Genomic DNA, 20,961 nt, shown 5'->3' with positions numbered 1-20,961 from the left:
AGATGAAACAATGAAGAGTGACAGACGGAGAGCCCTTGTATCTAAACCTCCGGCACACCTGTAACTCACAGGGGCATATGGCAGACACCAAGCTGCCAACTAAAACTACAAAGTTTTATTGTTGCCCATCATGAAGGAATAGTCTGAGTTCAGGAAAGTTCACTGCCAACTATACAATCTGAATACTTTAAAAGGATGTAGTTCATCATATACAAATTTCACATCAGTGACGTCGACCCCACACACACAAACAAAAATGCAAAAAAAAGATTTCAGAGAAAATGGTACTCCCTGGTGGCGCAAGGGTTAAGACGAGGCACTATGAAGCTATCCACAGCCACTGCATCATGAGTTCGATCCCCGGCCAGGGAGCTACCCAGGTGGCACAGCAGACCTCTCTTGTCTCGCCCACTGTTCCCCTCAGCACTGTGTTTCAGTCAATCTGCCTGTTCTGCTCCCTACTTTCTCTGGTGAATCCTCTCACCCCCACAGCTCTGGCCTGTACCCCAATTCTTGTATGTATAAATAAAAATAAATCTTAAGAAAAATTTCAGAGAAAAGAAACCTAAGGATCTGTTGCCATAAAAGCTGCTTCGTAAGTTCTTCAACATGAAGTGGAATGGCTTACTAAATGGAGAATATGTGAGCACACAGAAAAAATTATTCTCTTGACCTTAAGCAAGGGAAGCAAAAGCAAACATGAACTGGGACATCAAGCAAAAAAGCTTGTGCATAGCAAAAAAAAAATATCAAATTAAAAAGGCAGCTTACTGAATGGGAGAAGATATTTGCATATCACATATCTGATAAGGGGTTAATATCCAAAGTACATAAAGCAGCATCCAATTGAATAACAAAAAAAACAAAACAAAACAAGACACCCAATTAAAAAGCAGTAAACCTTGAGCCTCCCCTGGTGGCGCAGCAGTTGAGCGCTGGGTTGAAAAGCTGCCCGCAGCCTCTGCAGCGCCAGTTAGATCCCCGGCCACCGGCGAGGGCCCCACAAAATAAATAAATAAATAAATAAATAGATAGATAAATAAATAAATAGAGGATACAGAGATAACCAACACAGATATGTATTTAAAGGGGGGGAGCGGTTCTTCAGCATCTCTTATGAAATAATAATCAAAACTATGGTACCATGACACCTATGAAAATGGTATGTATCGAGAAAGAATGCTAACAAATGTTGGTGAGGATGTACAGAAAAAGGAACCTTTATACACCATTGATGGGAATGTAAAGACATAAAGTAAGTCTCATGCTAACTCATTAACCATATACTTGGCCACAGTGATTTCTTTATATAACTGATGGTCTTAATTCAATTCTAAATTTGGGTTCCTATTCAAAATTTAGACTTAATCAGAACTGAGTCCCACAAATGTGGGAGAAAGTCAAGAATTCTGCTAAAATAAGACACATCAAGTTGAACGTATGCCATCAGATCTGTGACTTACTGCATCTTATCTTTGGAATACCTTTACACTCGTCATCTCACATGAAGTAACCACTACTGCTATGAGGAAACAGGTATGGAAAAGTAGGGCCCAACATAGTTATTAAAAGGCAGACTTCTTATCCCCATTTTACAGCTAACTGATGTTCGAAGTTTGACCAAGGTAACTCACTACCAGTAACAGGACTGACACATGGCACTATTAAGAAATTATATCTCCCCAAATTCAACCTTATTATATACTGCCTATTTATATCGGGGAGTTTTTTTTTTATCCCTTCCACTTGGAGAAGCGGAAGCCTTTTGGCCTTTTGGCTAAAATCAAGTGTATCAATGAGTTTTTCCATTTTAAAAACCTACACTGCCATGACAGAAACAAAATGGCAACGTTTCATGAATAACACAGACTCCTTACAAATTTTGTTATCTAATATATAAGGGGGAAGCTAAAACACATTCATTTGCAAAAATGGGTTATTTTCAATAGCATTCTTACAACCTGAATGTTTACTGACTCAAAATACACTAATCCTTCCTTATATAGAAATGGTATCTAAAATTAGCATAATTTCTTTACATCCATCCAAAGTTCCTTCCATTCAACCTTTCCAAAAAACCCATTAAAAAGTCCACAAAAATGAATCTTCAATCTTTCATCAAAAATTCCTATTAACTATAACTGAATTAAGAAACTAATGGTCTAGGGCCTCCCCAGTGGCGCAGCAGGTTGAGCGCTGCGCTGTGAAGCTGTCCACAGCGTCTGCAGCGTCGGTTTGATTCCCGGCCGGCCAGGGAGAAGCCCACATGGCGCAGCAGACCTCTCCTGCCTCGCCCACTGCTCCCCTCAGCAGTGTCTTCAGTCTGTCTGCCTGTTCTGCTCTGCTCTCTCTGGAGAATTCTCTTATCCTCCCGCGCCTCTGACCTGTACCTCCATTCTTGTATAAATAAATAAATCTTAAAAAAAAAAAAAAGAAAAGAAACTAGTGGTCTAAACATATTTGAGATCCAAAATAAAATAAGGGAAATAGCTATCCAAACCCATTCTATGAGTATTTAAAAAAAAACCACAGGATTGGCATAAACTTTGGGGCAGCCACTCACTAGTACCTCTTTCCTGAGCAATGTGGAGACTGTAACTCCAGTGTGAAACAGAGCTTAGGGACAGGAGTTAGATGAGGCATCCTGGGATGTAAGATTGGCAGTTGGCAGTTGGTTGGAATGAAGAGTGGGGGTCCAGAGAATGCAGGAGGTGATAGAGAGATCTGGGAGTGGGGAGTTTCACAAACTCCTCACAGTTTAGTATAACAGGCAATAAGAGCGGAATTAAGTAAAATTTAAAACCCCTCACAAAAACTCTCAACAATCAAGTATGAAAGTTATAATAAACATGCATCTACACAACAGCTAAAAAAGTAAGCTACAGATGTCAATCTTGCTTTCAGCTAAAGAGCTTAAAAAATGGATCTTTAAAAATGAAACTGAAGGGAAATAAAATTCACAAATCTGTCATCTAACAAACACTAAGCCAAGTTAACGTTTTCCTCATATAGGGATAAACTTTAAAAAAGGCAGGGTCACAAATTTTACTGAGAACTATATCAAAAATTTGTGTAAGGAACAAACCCTTAACAATCAGATAATAATTTCCTTTTTATTGAAGTTTCTTAATTGTAACATTATATAAGTGTAATAAATGTGTGGGTTTTTTTTTTTAAGATTTATTTATTTATACAAGCAATGGGTACAGTCAGAAATGCAGGAAGGTGAGAGAATTCACCAGAGCCAGAGCGGGGAGCAGAGCAGGCAGACCGACTAAGTACACTGCTGAGGGGAGCAGCGGGCGAGGCAGGAGAGGTTTGCGCGCCATGTGGGACCCTCGCCCGGCAGCCGGGGATCAAACCAGTGCTTCAGAGGCTGCGGGCAGCTTCGTAACCCAGCACTCAACTGCTGCGCCACCAGGGAGGCCCATAAATGTGTATTTCTTAAATGTAATAAACTCTGTAAGAACTTCAGTGAGAACAGAAAACCCAAAAAAAGATGTCTCCCTCCCCTATCACCCCCAAAATCAAGGACATGCAAAATAAAACTCCAGCAGCACACCACGTCATTCATCACATTGGCAGAAATTTCTAAATCAACAAAATCAAGTACTGGTAAGAATGGGGGGGGGGGGAGCTGTTAACCCTTTGCACTCCGCTGTCCCCTCTCAGGGGACATTGGAATTTATTAGTGATTACAGGGAATTGAGGTTATTTCAATGCAACTTTTTGAGACATGCATGTTCCCCTGAAGTTTTATCTTGAAATGGCACAAGAAATTAAATCAAAATATCGTAAAATGGTTCGGAGTGCAAAGGGTTAAACTGTAAAAACTACCTTGAAAAGCGATAAGGTGACATCTAATACATTGAAGAAGTGCACCATCCCCTAAAACCCAACAATTCCATTGCTAGATAATAGCCTAGAGAAAATACTGCACAAGTGCATAAATACTCATCTTAACATGCACTAGAAATCAACCCACATGTAACCTGCAGAATGGACTGTGTTAAATTTTCATACTGAATAAACATATAACTGTAAAATTAATTAAATAACATAGTAATCTTTCACAATGCTGATAAATTTCTCAAATAAAAAGACGAAAACGCTAAGTGAGAAGCATACACAGAGCATTAACCCATCTACTTAAGTTTCAGGTATGGACAAAAACTGAATATGCAGTAATTCTGTCAATTTCAACTGCAACTCTTATTTGATGAACGGTTTTATAATGATCCCTATAAAATGTTAGGGTTAGGTTTTCTGTTGCCTGCGCTGTCACAGTGAAAGTGATTTGAAAAGTGTGGTAGTTTAAACACACACACACACAGACAGCTTATTCTTGCACTAGGTCTCCCCAAATCCCACCCAACCACCCCTCCAGGTCTTCCTTCACCACCACCACCACATAAAAGAGCTTAATAAAATTCAAGAGTACGCAAGTATATAATCCTACCTCCTCTTCTGGAGGTTTAGATGCAACAAGGCGTGTTCTCTCTCTTCTCATCTTGCCACCTCCACTACCTACTCCAGAAGATAAACCATTGGCAGCAGACATGCTAAAATTTGGATAAGAAAAGCCACTAGACAAAAAAATAAAAAGAAAATTAAAACAAATAATATATTACAATAGTCCACAAAACTTGTTAAATAACTGAATACCTAAAACCTAGAACTGCTAACAAGAAAATGTATAGCTAAATGTGATTTTACAAGTTGACAGATTTTTGTATGCATAAAGTTTCTTCTAACTTTCTTAATCTTTAAAAACACATATGTAAATCAAATATACACCTTATAAATTAAACATAAAATTTAGCTGTAGGAGATGACATTACCTTTCTCGTTGTTCTCGATTTTGCCCTGATGTCATATTTTTTTCATATCCAGTCTAGAAAAATAAACATAGCACATTTACATACTTCTTTTTTTGCTTTAATTTCCTTAATATTATCCTTTTATCTGTGAATTTTAATATTTGGTATCGGAATTTGATGGCTATTAGTTAATGAATCCTAAAATATGCAACGTACTCTCTGCCTCTTGAATGGTAGCCAAGAGTTTCAAATGGGATTAAATAAATGTCCCTGAGCACAACAGTCTTTGAAAGAAAACAGACTTTTATATGAAGTTAACAGACTTACCAACCAGAAAGCTTTATCATTCATATAGCCTATAAAATGTACATGCAAATTTACAAATTTCCTTTTGAAATGCATGCCAAAGGAATCAGGAATTCTTAGAGAAAGAGCTGATTCCAATCAGGGCTGGGGGCAAAAACTTACAAGATGAGCCTGGATTATTTCATATTATCAAAAGCAACTAAATATTTTTAAAAATGAGAAAATATTTTTTTAAAAAAGCCACAGTAGCCAGTTAAAAAGGACAAACACAGGGCAATATGAGAATCAAACAAATACTAATTCAAGGATTGTAATCTAATGAATGTATGACTTCAAGTTGACTTAAAAAATAAACACGTAAGTAAATAAACAGAGAAAAGAAAATCCTCCCTACCATAGAAAACTAATACATGCAGAAGGAATAGTGGAATTGGAAAAAAATCACGACTTGGCAATCTAAAAATAACAGATCGCTCAAAAGCACTAATGACACTAACACTACACATGACAACTAAATGTAAGACATGGATTTTGGATTTTTTCTTTTGTAGACAGGTGGCATTATTTAAATAAACACACAGAATAGTATGTACTAATTGTTCTGCAGTTATGTAAGGAATTCTTTGCTTATAGAAAACACAGGAAAAAGATAAAGCAAAGGTAGCAAAACAGGAGTTCTTAAATTTTTTTCCTGTAAATCTTTTAAGTCCAAAACTGATCAAAATAGTTTCTAATTTTTGATAAATATTACAAAATGTCAATTAAAGATAAATGTCAATTAAAGATTAAAGAATGGGTTCACACTTTCAAAATTTCTCAGTAACTGGGTTGTTACGAAGCTTGGAAGAGATTAAATGTATGTAAAGGTACAAATATTATGCCATGTAAATACAAAAATGAACTTTAATCAAATGACACAGGAAATCAGATAAACCCAGAATGAGACATTTTATAAGACAAGTCACCTGGTGTCTTCAAAAACCAATGTGCCCAACAACTGCTTATGTCCACCAAAAAATTCTACACAAAAGTTCATAGCAGTAATATTTGTTATAGCCAGAAAGTGAAACAACCCAATCTGATAAATGATTAAACAAAAATTTGGTATATTCAAAATAACAAAATAGTCATAAAAAGAAATGAAATTCTGATACATGCCATATAATTTGGACAAACTTTGAAAACACTGTTAAACAAAATAAGCCGGTCACAAAGGACCTCATATTTTAAGATTCCATTTATATGAAATGGCAAAATAAACTTAAACAGAGATCAGTGGTTGTCAGACCTGCAAGGGTAGGAGTGGGCGGTCACTATTAATGGGTATGTAATTTTTCAGGGAGATTAGGGGAACAGTGATGGAAATATTCTAAAAATGACTACGGCAGTGACCGAACAACTCTGAATATACTATTTAAGTAGATGAATGTTATAGCATATGAATGATACCTCAATGAAATAGTTAAAGACAAAACAATATGGTAAGTGAAGGTTTGAGGATAGAAAGGATAAAACCAAAAGCAATGAATCCTTGAATTCTAGTTCAAAAATGCAGCAATAAACACTTGAACATGGACAAGACACTGCTTAGGAAGGACTTTAATAGTAATTTCCTTTGAGATAATACAGATGAGAAGCATGTCAAAGTAGCTAGGGGTGAACAGACAGAATGTCTGAAACTTATTTTCAGAGAATTGAACACACGCAAAATACAAAGAAATTAAGTCTAACAAAATTATTTTACCTAAAAAATGTATATACTGACGTTCGCTAGTAAACACAAATTTAGGGTCTGGTCAAGATGCCAACCATTTAAAGGCAAAGCAATCTGTAATCATTAATTCACATACCTTACACATTATCTACACTGTTAAACTATAATGACAGAGTACATGTAGTTACCATTTTTATTCATTTTGATCATTAGTCAAAGACTGGTGAAAATAAACACATACTCACACTGTGCTTTTTATCTATTCTTTGATTAGTCTTCCTTAATTCACCAGATGGGGTCAGAGATGGTTTAAAATAAACAGTTCGATTTGCTGCTATGGACACTGGCTTTGGGGTCATGAGTCTCTGAACAGGGGGATACTGAGAGTCCACCTTACAGGTAAACAGAAATCAAAGACAAACTTTTATTTTCATGTATTATCAGTAATGCTTATCTAAAAACTGATAATAGCTAATGTGCCCTAGAGACTATGAGAACATCATAGAGAAAGCAAACAAACGCTGAGAGAAAAATTACTAGTAACAGAAACAAGAAAGGCGTGGGAGAGTGGGGCGGGGCGGGGGTGTGTGTGTCTAGGATCTAGGAATGTTTCCCTTGAAGACACTTTACTAGCCATGTAGCAAATAAAAATATACCTCTTTAACACTACCAAACATTGTATTTCTTCCACAGTAACGTCTAAAGCCAATTTTACCCAAATAGAATACACTAGGAATTATCAAGAGATAATCTGTAATATAACTTTTTATTAGCACTACTATACATTTGAACAATATTTTGGCTGACTGATGGAAGATATGCCAATTTCAAATTCTATTATACATTTCAGATTTGACTTCTTTGCTAATAAGGAAAATTTACAAAGATAACAATGTTCAGTGAGGACTTTGGGTCACTGAACTCCTAAATACTAAACACTTCAGTTCTGTTTACTCCTATTTTTGTCAAAAGGCAAGCGTTAACTCAAAACATTGCCAAAATGATGAAGATGGAAATCTCAACCAAAAAATAGTGACTAAGCATCTACTACATATACAGCATTATGCAAAGGCTCTCACAGGGGCTAAGACGTCCAAGTAAAAATATTTCTCAAACATGCTACCTACTGACGACAGTCAATAGTCAATTTGTATATTTGCTAATGTGAAATGATTATAAAAATTGCTTATACTTTAAATAAATGCTAAAGAAGTCAGTCTTACCTTTTCCCTTTTGGCCTGAAAATCTGTGGTGGTACCTAGTCCACTCCTATCAAGAGGCTGAAAAATAAAATACTGTTAGAATATATGGTAAACTTAGAAAATCATCACTCTCAGGGCCTCCCCTGGTGGCGCAGTGGTTGAGCGCTGGGCTGCGAGGCTCTGCAGCACCGGTTTGTTCCCTGGCTGCCGGCAAGGGTCCCACCAAAAAAAATTAAAAAAGCAAGCAAGCAAGCAAGCAAATCATCACTCTCACTACCAATACATAACAATCTAAAAAAGCTTTAGAAGTCAACTTACAGAATTCAGGGGAGAAGAAGCGACAGATGGAATTCTTTTTGCATCCTATCAATGTTAAAAAAAAAAAAAAAACATTATTAAGGTTTTTCATAAAGCTCCAATTTTACTGTAATCCTGCATTTGTTAACAAACTTTACCGCTAGAGGGCTTGACATCTTCTCTAGAGACAGCAATATTCGCCGAGCTGTTGAACTAGTCACACCATAGGATTGTGCACTGAGTTGCTTAGCTTTCATCTGTCTTCTGACTGGTGCCTATAAAGTAAACTTTGTATTATTTGTTTGAACCACAAACTTGAAATCACAATGAAAATACTGACAAAGATAGAATGGATGTCCAAAGTGAAACAAGATTAACATGTTAACACTGACATATCTTTGGGTGCTGTCATTGAGCACATGTTCACCTTTTTTTCTTTATGCATTTATTGAAAATCCAATTCTTCACCAAAGAAATTACTCTTATAATGAGAAAAAAGAAAACATGTACCACTCAAAAGTTCTAATAAGAAATGAGGTAACTGGTAAAAAATTGTAGCAAACCTTGATGTATTTAGTCTGATATTTAATTAAGAGCTACATTAAAATATTATTCTAGGTATAATATTTAATTAAACACCAAGATAACTAAATTGTATTCTATTGCAACTGAATTAAAAATTTTAAACTAACTTGTTTTTCAAATTTTAGTAAGAAAAACTTTAAATGTTTGTTTTTTCTTAATAAACAACTTTTAAACATTCTTAAATTGAAGTTAAGGGGGGGAAAAAAACACATGAAGAAATGACAAGTACCCTTTAAGACACAAGCAGTGTTTACAACATTGACCACTGAGAGTAACAGACATCCTTTTTCTCTTCCTGATCTTAGAAGGAAAGTATTCAGGCTTTTACCATTAGTATGATGCTAGCTGAAGATTTTCTGTAGATAGGATTTATCAGGCTGATGGGATTTACCATCTATTCCAAGGTCTGCTGAAAATTTTTATTATGAATGGATGTTAGATTTTGTGAAAGGTGTTTCATGCATCTTGGAGATGGTCATGTGGTTTCTCATTCTTTTGCTAGTTTATATGGTAGAGCAACGATAATTATCAAAGGTTGAATCAACCTTGTATTCCCAAGATAATCCCCACTTGATCAGCATGCAGCATGCTATTTATATATGCTGTATTCAATTTGCAAATATTCACTGAGGCTAAAAGTCTGTAATTCATGGGAAATGTTGGTCTGTAGCTTACAATTTGTCTGATTTTAGTATCAGAATTAAGGTTGGGCTTCATAAATAACTTCAAAAGTATTTACAGAACTGGTATTATTTCTTCCCTTAAATATATGGCAGAATTCACCAGGAAAGTTATCTTGACCTGAAGTTTTCTTTGCTGACAGGTATTATAACTATGAATTCAAGTGACTGAACAGACTAGTGACATTTAGGCTATTTATTTTTGACTAATACCAAATAATACAAAATACTTAAGTATGAATCTAACTTAGACCTGTACAAGGTCTGTGCGATAAACACTACAACTACAAAACACTGATAAAAAAATTTTAAAGACCTAAATAAATGGAGAGATTTATGATGTTCAATGTAAGATTCCATTTTAAGATGTATATTCTCTTCAAACTGATCTTTAAATTCAATGTAATCTCAATCAAAATCCCAATATTCTTTGTAAGAACTGATTAAGGCAATTCGGAAATTATGAAAAAAGCAAAGCCCCTAGAAAATCATAAGAAGCTTGAAGAAGAACTGAGGAGGAAGTCTCATATTAATCTCATTTCAAGATTTACTATAAAGATACAGCTGTAAATCAAGACAGTTTATTGTTGGCATAAAGATACACAGATCAGTGGAAAAGAACAGAAAGTCAAGAAACAGTCACATTATATAGTAAATTTATTTTTGACAAAGGGGTAAAGGTAATTCAGTGGAGAAAGCACAGTCTTTTCAACAGATGGTATGAGAAAAATTGGATTTCTATGTTAAATAATGAATCTTCATAGATACCTCATACCACACTAAAAAATTAAAAGGAATTCTATATGTAAATTAAAACCTAAAACTACAAAGTTTCCAGAAGAAAAACAGGAGGAACTCTAATGAGTTAGGCAAAAAAAAGGCTTAGATATTAAACACCAAAAGTATCAATCATAAAAAGAAAAAAAACAATATACTGAATCTCATCAAAAGTAAAAATTTATCTTTAAAAATTTATGTTAAAAAAATTTAACATTAAGACAAGTTCAAAGAATGGGAGAAAATATTTGCAAAACAAGTACTAATAAAGGACTCATACCCTGAATAATGAACTCTCAAAATTCATTAAGAAAACCACCCTCTTTAAAAAGTGGGCAAAGAGTACAGATATTTCACCAGGAAAGATAAACTGATGGCAAATAAACACATGAAAAGATGTTAAAGATTATTAGTCATTAGGGAAATGCAAATAAAAACCATGTGATATTGGAGTTAATCAATACATGCCTATTAAAATAGCAAGGACACTCACATTACTCGCGAAAACGCAGTGTGGTATCAGACATTTTGTAAGTCTAGTAGTTCATTGCAAAGTTTTAATGTATGCTTACCATATGACCCAGCAGTCTAACTTCTACGTATTTACCCAAGAGAAATGAAAATTATATGTTCACAGCAACTTTATTCACAACTGCCAAAAATTAGAAACAACCTAAGTGACCTTTCACTGGGAATAAACAAAATAGAACTCAGCAATAAAAAGGCACTATTCATATATACAAAAATAAAGATCAATCTCAAATGCATTATACAACATAGACTAAACCAGATTCAAAAGGCTACATACCACATGATTAAATTTATACAACCTTCGGAGAAAGAAAAAATAAGGAAAGGGAAATAAATCAGCGGTTGTGTGAGGATGAAAATAGGAAGGGGGTTAACTACAGAGATCACAAGGTAGTATTTTGAGATGACAGAAATGTTTGTTCAGAATTATGATTACAGAAGTGTTTTCATTACTATATTTGGTTTTGTTAAAATTCAAATACTCTGGTGGGGTAAATTTTACTACATGTAATTTATATCTCAATTTTTTTTAAAAGAAGCACCACCACGCCTCCTAAACATATGTATAAAAACACACACAAATCTAACATATGTTCAATGAGGTCTAAAATAATGTTCAGTAGTCCCTGAGTGAAAAATATTTGTCATTCAGTTCTATTGTTTTACAAAGAATAACTGAATCAAAAGTTTCTTATCAATTTTTTTTTTTTAAGGTTAACAATCCTTCTATTCAAACCAACCTGATAAGGTGTGTTTCGTAGTTTAGGCTGTCTTACAGCAGCTGCTGCTCCACCATAAGTTGTTTTTCCAGGATAAAAAGGAGAATCTCCAAGCTGACTTGTTTTAAGGATTGAGGAATTTCCAAGTGACTGCACAGAAAATATTGATAAATTATTATAAGAAGTAAACACTCAAAACCAGTATGATAAAATCAAATCCAATCAGTGCTCACAGGGGAAAGTGTCCCAAAGGCAGACAAGTTGAATGCTGGTTTCTTTGAGCTGGTGGCAGTGTGCTGTGAGAGTGAATGAGAACGTTCAGCCTCTGGGGACCACAGAGGTGGCACTGAAGTATTCTTTGAAACAGCTATATCTGAAATAAAAAATATGTAACGCATAATATTAGCATAATTACAAGATCCTAGTTTTTCAAAAACAGAAAATGAAAATAACAAGTCAGAAAAAAACTTATTTCGTGGAATTTAATTTTACTACCAAAACTTATCACCAAATGACAAGAATACCTTTATCAGAAGCTCTTGAGGAAAAACCACTGGTAGTTGAGATGTTATCATCATCATGCTGAGAGGTAGAATCTTTAATTTCTTTTGTAAGGGAAAATCCAGAACTGCCAATTGGAAATGTTGAGGATGTGGAAGGCTGACAATGTAATGCAGGAGATTCCAAAATGGAGAAATTCAGATGGCTCCGATGAAGAGAAGGCCTTGTTAATACATCTGGATAATTTGAAGCAGTACTAGTTGTTGAGGGTTCTTAAAAGAAAAGCATTAATATTATAAATACAACTTGGAAAAAGTTATATGCTATTATACAAAACGGTGTTTACTTTAATAGAACATAAATATAACAAATACAACTTCAAGTTAAATGACTGAGGTCTCCCATGACAAACCCAATTTATATTCTTCAGTCAAGTAAGATTTTTTGTTTTTTGGTTTTTTTTTAAAGATTGATTTATTTATTTACACAAGCACTGAGTACAGTTAGAAGCACAGGAGGATGACAGAATTCACCAGAGCCAGAGGGGAGAACAGACCAGGCAGACTGACGAGGTACACTGCTGAGGGGAGCAGAGGGCAGCAGGAGAGGTCTGCGCGCCACGTGAGACCCTGGCCTGCCCAGCAGCTGGGGATCAAACCAGCACTGCAGAGGCTGCGGGCAGCTGCTCAGCCCAGCGCTCAACCGCTGCGTCACCAGCGAAGGCCCAAGTCAAGTAAGGTTTTAACCGACAGAAATTAATTTAGCTTATCAAGGTCAAAATATATTTCAGTAATCACATACAACTTTCTGAAAAGAACATGGTTGTTGATTACTTAAAACCTGCTAGTAAAAACTCAAGTCAAATAAGGGAATGTCTATTATTTCAGAAATATCCACTATTAAATTTGCTACAGACATTTCTCTATAAAGAGCACCTTGTATTGATCTGCTGTAATTATGTGACTGTTTCCCAATATTCTGTCAAATATGTATGTACTTACTGGGTTGTCTGAAAAGTCATAACGTATTTTCTCTATGTTTTCAAAGGTCATTTATTTATATAAAGAACAAAGATCAATGACATATTTCCCTGTTTTGTTCAATAACCTTTTGCCATCTTTCAGTGAGCTTCATCACACCTCATTCATAGAAGGACCTGTCTTTATTGTCATTATCGGTGGAAAACTCAACAAGGTGGATTTACAGCCTCATCTGAATTGAATGTTATACCAGGCAAGGAGTTTTGAAGAGAGCAAAACAGCAGTCAGTCTGACGGCCAAGGTGAGGCGAATATGGTGGATGTGGCAATACAACTCACCCAAGCGCTGATAATTTTTTGACAGGTGATCAAACTTGGGTGTGGTCTCGAAATACGGTGATGGAACACGGCTTCTTTACAATTAACGAGCTCTGGACATTTCCAGATGATGGATTTGTTCAAATTGCCCAATTGTCAACAGTACACATATGAACTGATTGTTTGGTTCCTTGGGAGCAGCTCAAAAAAAAACCCGACACCTTTAAAATCCCCACACTGAAAGCATAGCCTTCCTCTGATGAGTGTCTGCTTTTGATATCATTTGAGGCAAAACCATCATGTCTGGACCAAGATCATTTGCGTACCACATTGTTGTAAACGATCCACTTCTCATCACCAGTTATCAGCAGGATAGGATAGGATCGTTTTCCTCGCGTTTAATGAGGATATCACAGATGTTTATATGCACCATCAAATGAACTTCACGAACTCAAATATTGACCTTGCTTACATATCTCAGCTTTTTTTTCAGGTGGTCATGAACGCTTGAATGATTAACAGTCAATGTTTCTGCTGTCTCGTGTTGTGCAAAGTGGGTTTGACTCAACCTGTCTTTACTTTGTTGTCATCAACCTTGGTGGGCCTCCCTGACCCAGGCGCATTGCTGAGATCAAACTCGCCAGCATGGAATTTCGTGAACCACTGCTGGCACTGACGTACTTCTTGAGCACTGTAACCGTAAACTGTATGCAACTTTTCACAAGCTGAACATGCATTCTTCCCTTTATGGAAGCAAAATAGTAAAATATGGCGAAAATGCAGTTTGGTCTTCCATCTTCAACATGTAAAATCTCCAAAACTCAACCAAATCACTCAATTTTTTTAGAAAGAAGCCAGAACTGTCAATTGTCAAAAGACTAGCAATAACATAGATGCAAATGACTCTAATATTTCCAAAAATGAACTATCGTGCATCATGACTTTACCAACAACCCAATATACTCACATATTTTTAATATAATTGTTTTAAGTAAAGCCATGGTTCTCTAAGTGTCTAAGAGAAACATGAGGAGAAATTATTAAATAAATATCCTAAGTCAACCACCAAAAAATCAGATTCTGTAAGTCAGAAGCTAGGCTCAGAAAGCAACCTAAGTATCCACAGTATCCTGAGAATTGACTGGATAAATAACATGTAAAACTGCTCTGTCACACTGGATCACAGTGCATGCTCACTTTTGCTTATGATATATACTATGATTCAAGGAATTCCTGTCAACTTATACTCTCAACAAATAACAAATGATAATGCACATTTCCCCATATTCTCTACAAACACCAGTATTAACCTTTTTTTTTGTTTTCTGTCTATCTAATATATAAAATGGCGGCATTATTTTCACTTATTTAGCTGAGGACTATTACACATCTTCCCCTAAAATTCAGCAATCATTTATATTTATTCTATTAGTTGCTTATTTACATAATCTTTCCTATTAATAAGATGAGTAAAATTGAATTTGTCATTTATCAGTCAGATCAGTGATATGAACTCATGAATGTAACTTTTTACCATTGATTAAACTCACTCATTTTTTTTGATAATGTCTTGTTTACTGAGACATTATAATTTCAAAACTATTAGAAAATTACATGCTACGCATTTTTTTTAGTACTGTTGCTTTTATTTCAATATAATTTTTAGTCGTGAATCCATCAGTGAAAATCAGTTATGATATAGCAGGGAAGGAATGATTTAACGTCATCGTTTTCCAGATGATTAGTATGTTAATATTCTGAAATAATCTTACTAAATGAGATGTATTTTCCTCCCTGGAGCCACCACTGTCACATGTTAACTTCCAAGCAGCTTCCCCCACCGCCCCCATCTCTAATGTTTCAAATGTTTTAGAACTATAGTTTTAAATAATATAGTATGTGCACAGATACAGAGATGTATCATAACCAGTGACTAGCTAAACAAATCCCTGTAAGTTACTTCACTTCAGTCTACCCCCTTTACTCCCCCTTTTTTATTTTCAGAAATTCCCTATAGTCAAGAACTTTAGCATTATGCTGTTTCCAACAGTCTACCTGTTTGGGCCAGAATACTAGGCTCAGACTAATCCTTCAAATGTAAATATGGTGGGTATGATTGTGGTAACACACACGTGAAGAGGTGTGACCCTCTACTGTAAATCATATGGTAAACCAGTGTTACTTCACTGAAAAGAAAATATTAATTTTTTAAAAAGTTAAATGCCAGTTTCAACCTGCATTTCTTAATATGACTTTTAAAGATATTGTCAGAAAGTCACAAAAATAAATTATCGTTTTTAAGAAAAGAATACTGAATAGAATGAGACAAAAGCCTTAAGAGAAAAGAAAGCTCATGAAGCAAGCCCCATCACTACCCAGCTCTCTATCTAAAAACATTTTCAAAACTGGCACTGTAAGCTGGGCTCCAAGCAAAACACAGCAGGCAGAAATCAGAATTAAGAAGCCTGGACAATGGAAAACTGCAGGAGGGGGCTGCCGCCAGAAGTTCATAGGGGAGTTCTGCAGAGTATGACCACCTAACGCTTACTAGAAGGTGAGGAGTCCCACTGCAAAAAGCAGTGCTGTACAAAAAAATTCCATGACTATTGTAACTTAGAGACATTCCATGAAAACTGGCATTCAGCTAAATTACCAGAAAAGCTTCCCCTTGGAACTAAGGATTATGTCCTAGAAAACAAGACCTTCTATAAACTCCTCCTAAAAAGTTTGGAAAGTCTCACCACTGTAGTACCTTAAAAAACGTCTTGGACTTTCCACAGATAGATACTAGAATACATAAAACTAAGCCTACAAAGTCCAAATGAACATCCAGTAACAACTGCCAGCTAAAAGCAAGCATCAACACTGTTCAGAGGAAGATTAACAGAATCCAGAACTTATCCATATATTATTCAAAATAACAATATTTGTTCAAAAATCACTCGCTAAACATGAAAATAAAAAATGTGATCCACAGTGGAAAAGTCAATAAAAACTGTTAAAAGAGCAAAGACATCACACTTAACAAAGACTGCAAAATAGGCGTTTTAAATATATTCCTAACAAACTTGTTAAAATTATTTGACGAGATCACACTGAAAGTAAAACATTTTAAAAAGGAATTAATGTCATTTCCAGCATTGTCATTTCCATCTTTAATGTCTTTCCTTTTGTTCAGGTCTCCTTTAAGTCCTACAGCAGAACATGAGAGAATTTCCTCTTCTAGACGGTCTATCAATACTCTTCTCTTATGTGTATCCTCTGTTTTCATCGTTTGACATTATAAATGAAATTATTTCTTCCTTCATACTTTCTAACTGGTTATGCTGTAAAACGTTAATAGGATTTTTTTCAATAGTAACTTTATGATTAATTTTTCAAATTTTCTTATGCTGTTGTTCCCCCCAACCACCTCCATTCAGTTGACCTTCTTGGCTTTTCCAGTTATTATCTGCAAGCAAGGATCATTTTGCCTCCTTCACAATCCTTACACATACACATACACACTCCTCTAATCATACTGTTTTTATCATCTGAGAAGTGATAAATCTCCACCTTATTCCTGACTTCAATGGGAATGCTTCCAACATTATGTATGATTTTGGCCTTTGAATGACTGACATATAAAGGAAACATTAGTTCCAAATTCCAAACAGAAATAAAGAATGGATTTTACGTTTTAGTTAATGTCTTACTCTGTATCTAACAAAATGAGGAATTGAGCTCCTTTTGAGATTGAGATGCTGTTATACTAGTGATTCCTCAATAAGGAATAATTCCTTGTGTAACTTCTTTAGTAAGTTATTCCTTACTGTGCTAATAGATAGTATTTGTCACTCTGTAATTTTTTTTTTTTTTACGCAATAGCCTTCTAGAAGTTTGTCTTCAAAAATATTTAATTGTTTAAGCAATATAAAACGATTCTGGATTATTTCATTTCAAAGTGCCATTATGCAAAAAATAAAGTGCAGATAAAAACACTCCATTGGACCAGAAAGAAACCTTAAGATATAAAAAGCTATCTATGAAAAACAGCTAACATTATATCCAATGGTGAAAGACTTAGAGTTTTTCTATGAGATTTTCTGTAAGATAAGGATACCTGCTATCTCCACTGAGCACACTACTAGAAGTTGTAGCCAGAGTATTAAGGCAAGAAAAAGAATAACATTCAATTGGGAATTAAAATGATCCACAAAACTCAGAATTTGTTTATATACAAATTTTGGCAAATGTTAACAAATTTCAGCAAAGTAGCAGGAAACAAAATCAACACACAAAAGTCAGGTGTGTTTCTATGCATAATGAAAGATCTGAAGTGAACAAAGAAAACAATTCAAAAATATTTAAACCAATTCTAGTAACAATAGCATAAAAAAGAAAAAAAACACTTCAGAATAAACCAAGGAGGTGAAAGACTTGCACAACCAAAACTATGAAACATTGCTGAGTGATCCCATGTTCTTTGATTAGAAGACAATATTGTGATGATAGCAAGCAATCAACAGATTCAATAAAACTTTCAAAAAACCGTAATGTTTTTGCAAAAATAGTAAAATTCATCCTAAAATTTATATGAAATCTCAAGGGACTCTTACTAGCCAAAACAATTTTAAAAAGAAACAACAAAGTGGGCCTCCCCTGGTGGCGCAGCGGTTGCGCGCTGGGCTGCAAGGCTGCCCGCAGCCTCTGCAGCGCCGGTTCATTCCCCGGCCACTGGCGAGGGTCCCACCAAAAAACAAAAAAAAAAAAAAAAACAAAGTTTGAGACCTCACACTTCCTGATTTCAAAACTTACTACAAAACAAAAAGATGCTGGCATAAAGAATATAGACCAATGGAACAGGAGAAGGAGAGCCCAAGAAACAAATTTTTATTTATGATCAAATGATCTTCAATAAGGGTGCCATGATCACTCAGTGAATAAAGAATAGCTCATTCAACAAATTATTTTGGAAAAACTGAGTATCTACATGCAAAAGAATGAATTTGCATCCTTAGCATATACCATATACAAAAATTAATTCAAAATGAATTAAAGACTTAAGCAAAAGACTAAAAACTACAAAACCCCTTGAAGAAAACAGAGGAAAAGCTACATGACATTGGTCTTGGCAATAATTTCTTGGATATGATAGGCAACAACAAAAAAAGACACATACGTGGAATTATATCAAACTTCTGTGCACTGAAATAATGAGTAAGAAGACAATTTACTAAATAGGAAAAAATATATGCAAATCATATATATGATAAAGGGCTGGTATCCAGAGTACATAAAGAACAACTACAACTCAATAATAAAACAATAAACCAGATTTAAAAAATAGGGAAAGTATTTGCACAGACATCTCTACAAAGATAACATACAAATGACCCACAAGCATATGAAAAAATGCTCAACATCACTAACCATTAGAGAAATACAAATCAAAACCATGAGATGCCGCTTCTCACCCATTAAAACTGCTTCTATGAGGAAAAAGTAAATCTTAGCAAGGATATGAAGAAACCAGAGCCATTGTGCAGTGTTGGTAAAAAAAAATACAGAAGGGGTGGCTACTGTGGAAAACAATGGTTCCTCAAAAAATTTAAAAATAGAATTACTATATGACCCAGAAATCCCATTTCTGGGCATATACTCAAAGAACAAAAATAGGATCTCAGAGATTCACACAACCATGTTTCTAACAGCTTTGTTCACAAAGGCCAAAAGATGGAGGCAACCTAAGTGTCCATTAACAGATGAATAAATAAGCAAGATGTGGCATTACACACTGCTGCGGACCAGCCCAGCGGCGGCGGGAGATGGAGACAATCTCCGAGATTAAGTGAGAACGAGCAAAAGGTGGTCGAAGGAATTAGGGCGAGGGACAAGAAAGAATGACACACAGACACACTCAAGGGAGAGTGAAAATCTGAGTGCAATTTTTTGAAAGTATCATGCTCTTTTTATACATTTTCATAGACATTGCATAAGGTTGCTTTTGTACATTATGTGGTTAATCATACACCAAATCACCAAATCATTACATGCAGTGAAACATAACGAAGACAATATGCACTAAATCAAGCTTCTGATCATGCACAAGCGTCGATGAATCAGGTACATACCGAGACCTCTGCAAGAGGTCCCATTTTTCTCTACGCTATTCATGACCTCTAGGTTTTTGGTAATTAGCCCTAGCTTAACCACTGACTCAACTATTCAGAATTCTCTTGTACTTGGGATCTATGTTGACCTACATATTTTTGTTATTACTGTGACTGTTTATACAGCACAACCTAATTCCATTATTCTAGGCTCCCCACACCCACCAGATTCCTAATGCATTTTCCGTAAGCAGTCAAACTAGTTTTACAATAATAGTTTAATAAAGCTTAAACCTATTATAAGGAGCAACGGTGTGACTTCAGCAAATTGAGCAAGTTACTGAAACTCAATGTTATTGCCTTCTAGCAGTTATTTTCCATAGAGTTAAAAAGGGGGGACACTTATAAATCCCCTCGGGGACTGCGCCTGTCTTAGGTCGTCAGGAGTCACAAACCGAAGGTCTGTTCCTGATCTTACCGGTCATTGGCTGACCAGTCCAGCGCACAGGGGAAGAGGGTCTTACGTACTTTATTTGTGATCATCCACAGTACAGCCACTCTTTATTTCATCCAATTACTGGCGATCAATGGCGGCAACAGTGGCATTGCCAACCATGGAGGCAGGAGCTGCCACAACACACAAGTGGAAATTACTCAATCTTATAAATTCTGATATATGCTACAATTCGGATGAAACGTGAAGACATTATGCTAAGTGACTTTAGTCACAAAAAGACAAATACTATTGATTCTACTCATGTGAGGTACTTAACACAGAGAAAGACAAGTATAATGGTATGTGCCAGGGGCTGGAGAGAGTGGGAGAAGAGAAATAATGTTAAATGAATACAGAGTTTCAGTTTTAGAGAATGAAAAAAGCTGAGCTGAGATGGATGATAGCAATGGTTGCACAATGTTTTTATACTTTAGAGCATCCTGACCCCCCAAAACAGGTACAGTAAAAGGATAGCGTTTGGGATAATAAAACTAAACAAGGCCATGTGATCCACAGATTATTCACATCAGCCACAAATGCTCAGTGTCCAAGAGTACACGTACCATCACATGGTATAAAGTAGTCCTATAACTTCAACCCATCACAGTGTACTAGACAGACCATTCTGGAGCCCTCAGAGAACTGAACTCTCAGAGTCCATGAAAATTAAATATGGACATTATTTGAGGTTACCCTCACTGAACCATTCCACTAGCAAGAAGAAATCTAGACATCCAATGGCTCCCCATCATTAAGGCAGGCAATGCAAGGAGGGACCTAGGCAGAAGACTGCAGACAACAAATTCTGAAACTGATGACACATTATATAACTGTCCCTACTGCACCGTGCTATCCAAAGAATGTACAATACTCTCCAACCCTAATTACTATTAATATAAAAATTACACTGGTAAAATTATTTAGAAAATATTTAGGATAGTTAT

General features: G+C 35.5%; 1 protein-coding gene across 2 annotated transcripts in view; it reads right to left on the bottom strand.

Moving 5' to 3' along the window:
* NUP153 (nucleoporin 153) overlaps nucleotides 1-20,961 on the bottom strand; it is a gene marked incomplete at both ends in the record, with an annotated part of 63,706 nt that overhangs the window by 27,101 nt on the left and 15,644 nt on the right. For both annotated transcript variants that reach the window (XM_084228926.1, XM_084228927.1), the window contains 9 exons: nucleotides 4,460-4,586; nucleotides 4,842-4,894; nucleotides 7,086-7,232; nucleotides 8,064-8,120; nucleotides 8,361-8,405; nucleotides 8,498-8,614; nucleotides 11,653-11,781; nucleotides 11,865-12,004; nucleotides 12,156-12,404. In XM_084228926.1, coding sequence (XP_084085052.1) covers nucleotides 4,460-4,586; nucleotides 4,842-4,894; nucleotides 7,086-7,232; nucleotides 8,064-8,120; nucleotides 8,361-8,405; nucleotides 8,498-8,614; nucleotides 11,653-11,781; nucleotides 11,865-12,004; nucleotides 12,156-12,404 — 1,064 coding nt within the window. The remainder of the gene's footprint in view (nucleotides 1-4,459; nucleotides 4,587-4,841; nucleotides 4,895-7,085; nucleotides 7,233-8,063; nucleotides 8,121-8,360; nucleotides 8,406-8,497; nucleotides 8,615-11,652; nucleotides 11,782-11,864; nucleotides 12,005-12,155; nucleotides 12,405-20,961) is intronic.

The sequence above is a fragment of the Talpa europaea genome, assembly GCF_964194135.1.
Source record: "Talpa europaea genome assembly, chromosome: 2".
NCBI classification, from domain to species: Eukaryota; Metazoa; Chordata; class Mammalia; order Eulipotyphla; family Talpidae; genus Talpa; species Talpa europaea.
This window is presented reverse-complemented; position numbering and strand designations above follow the sequence as displayed.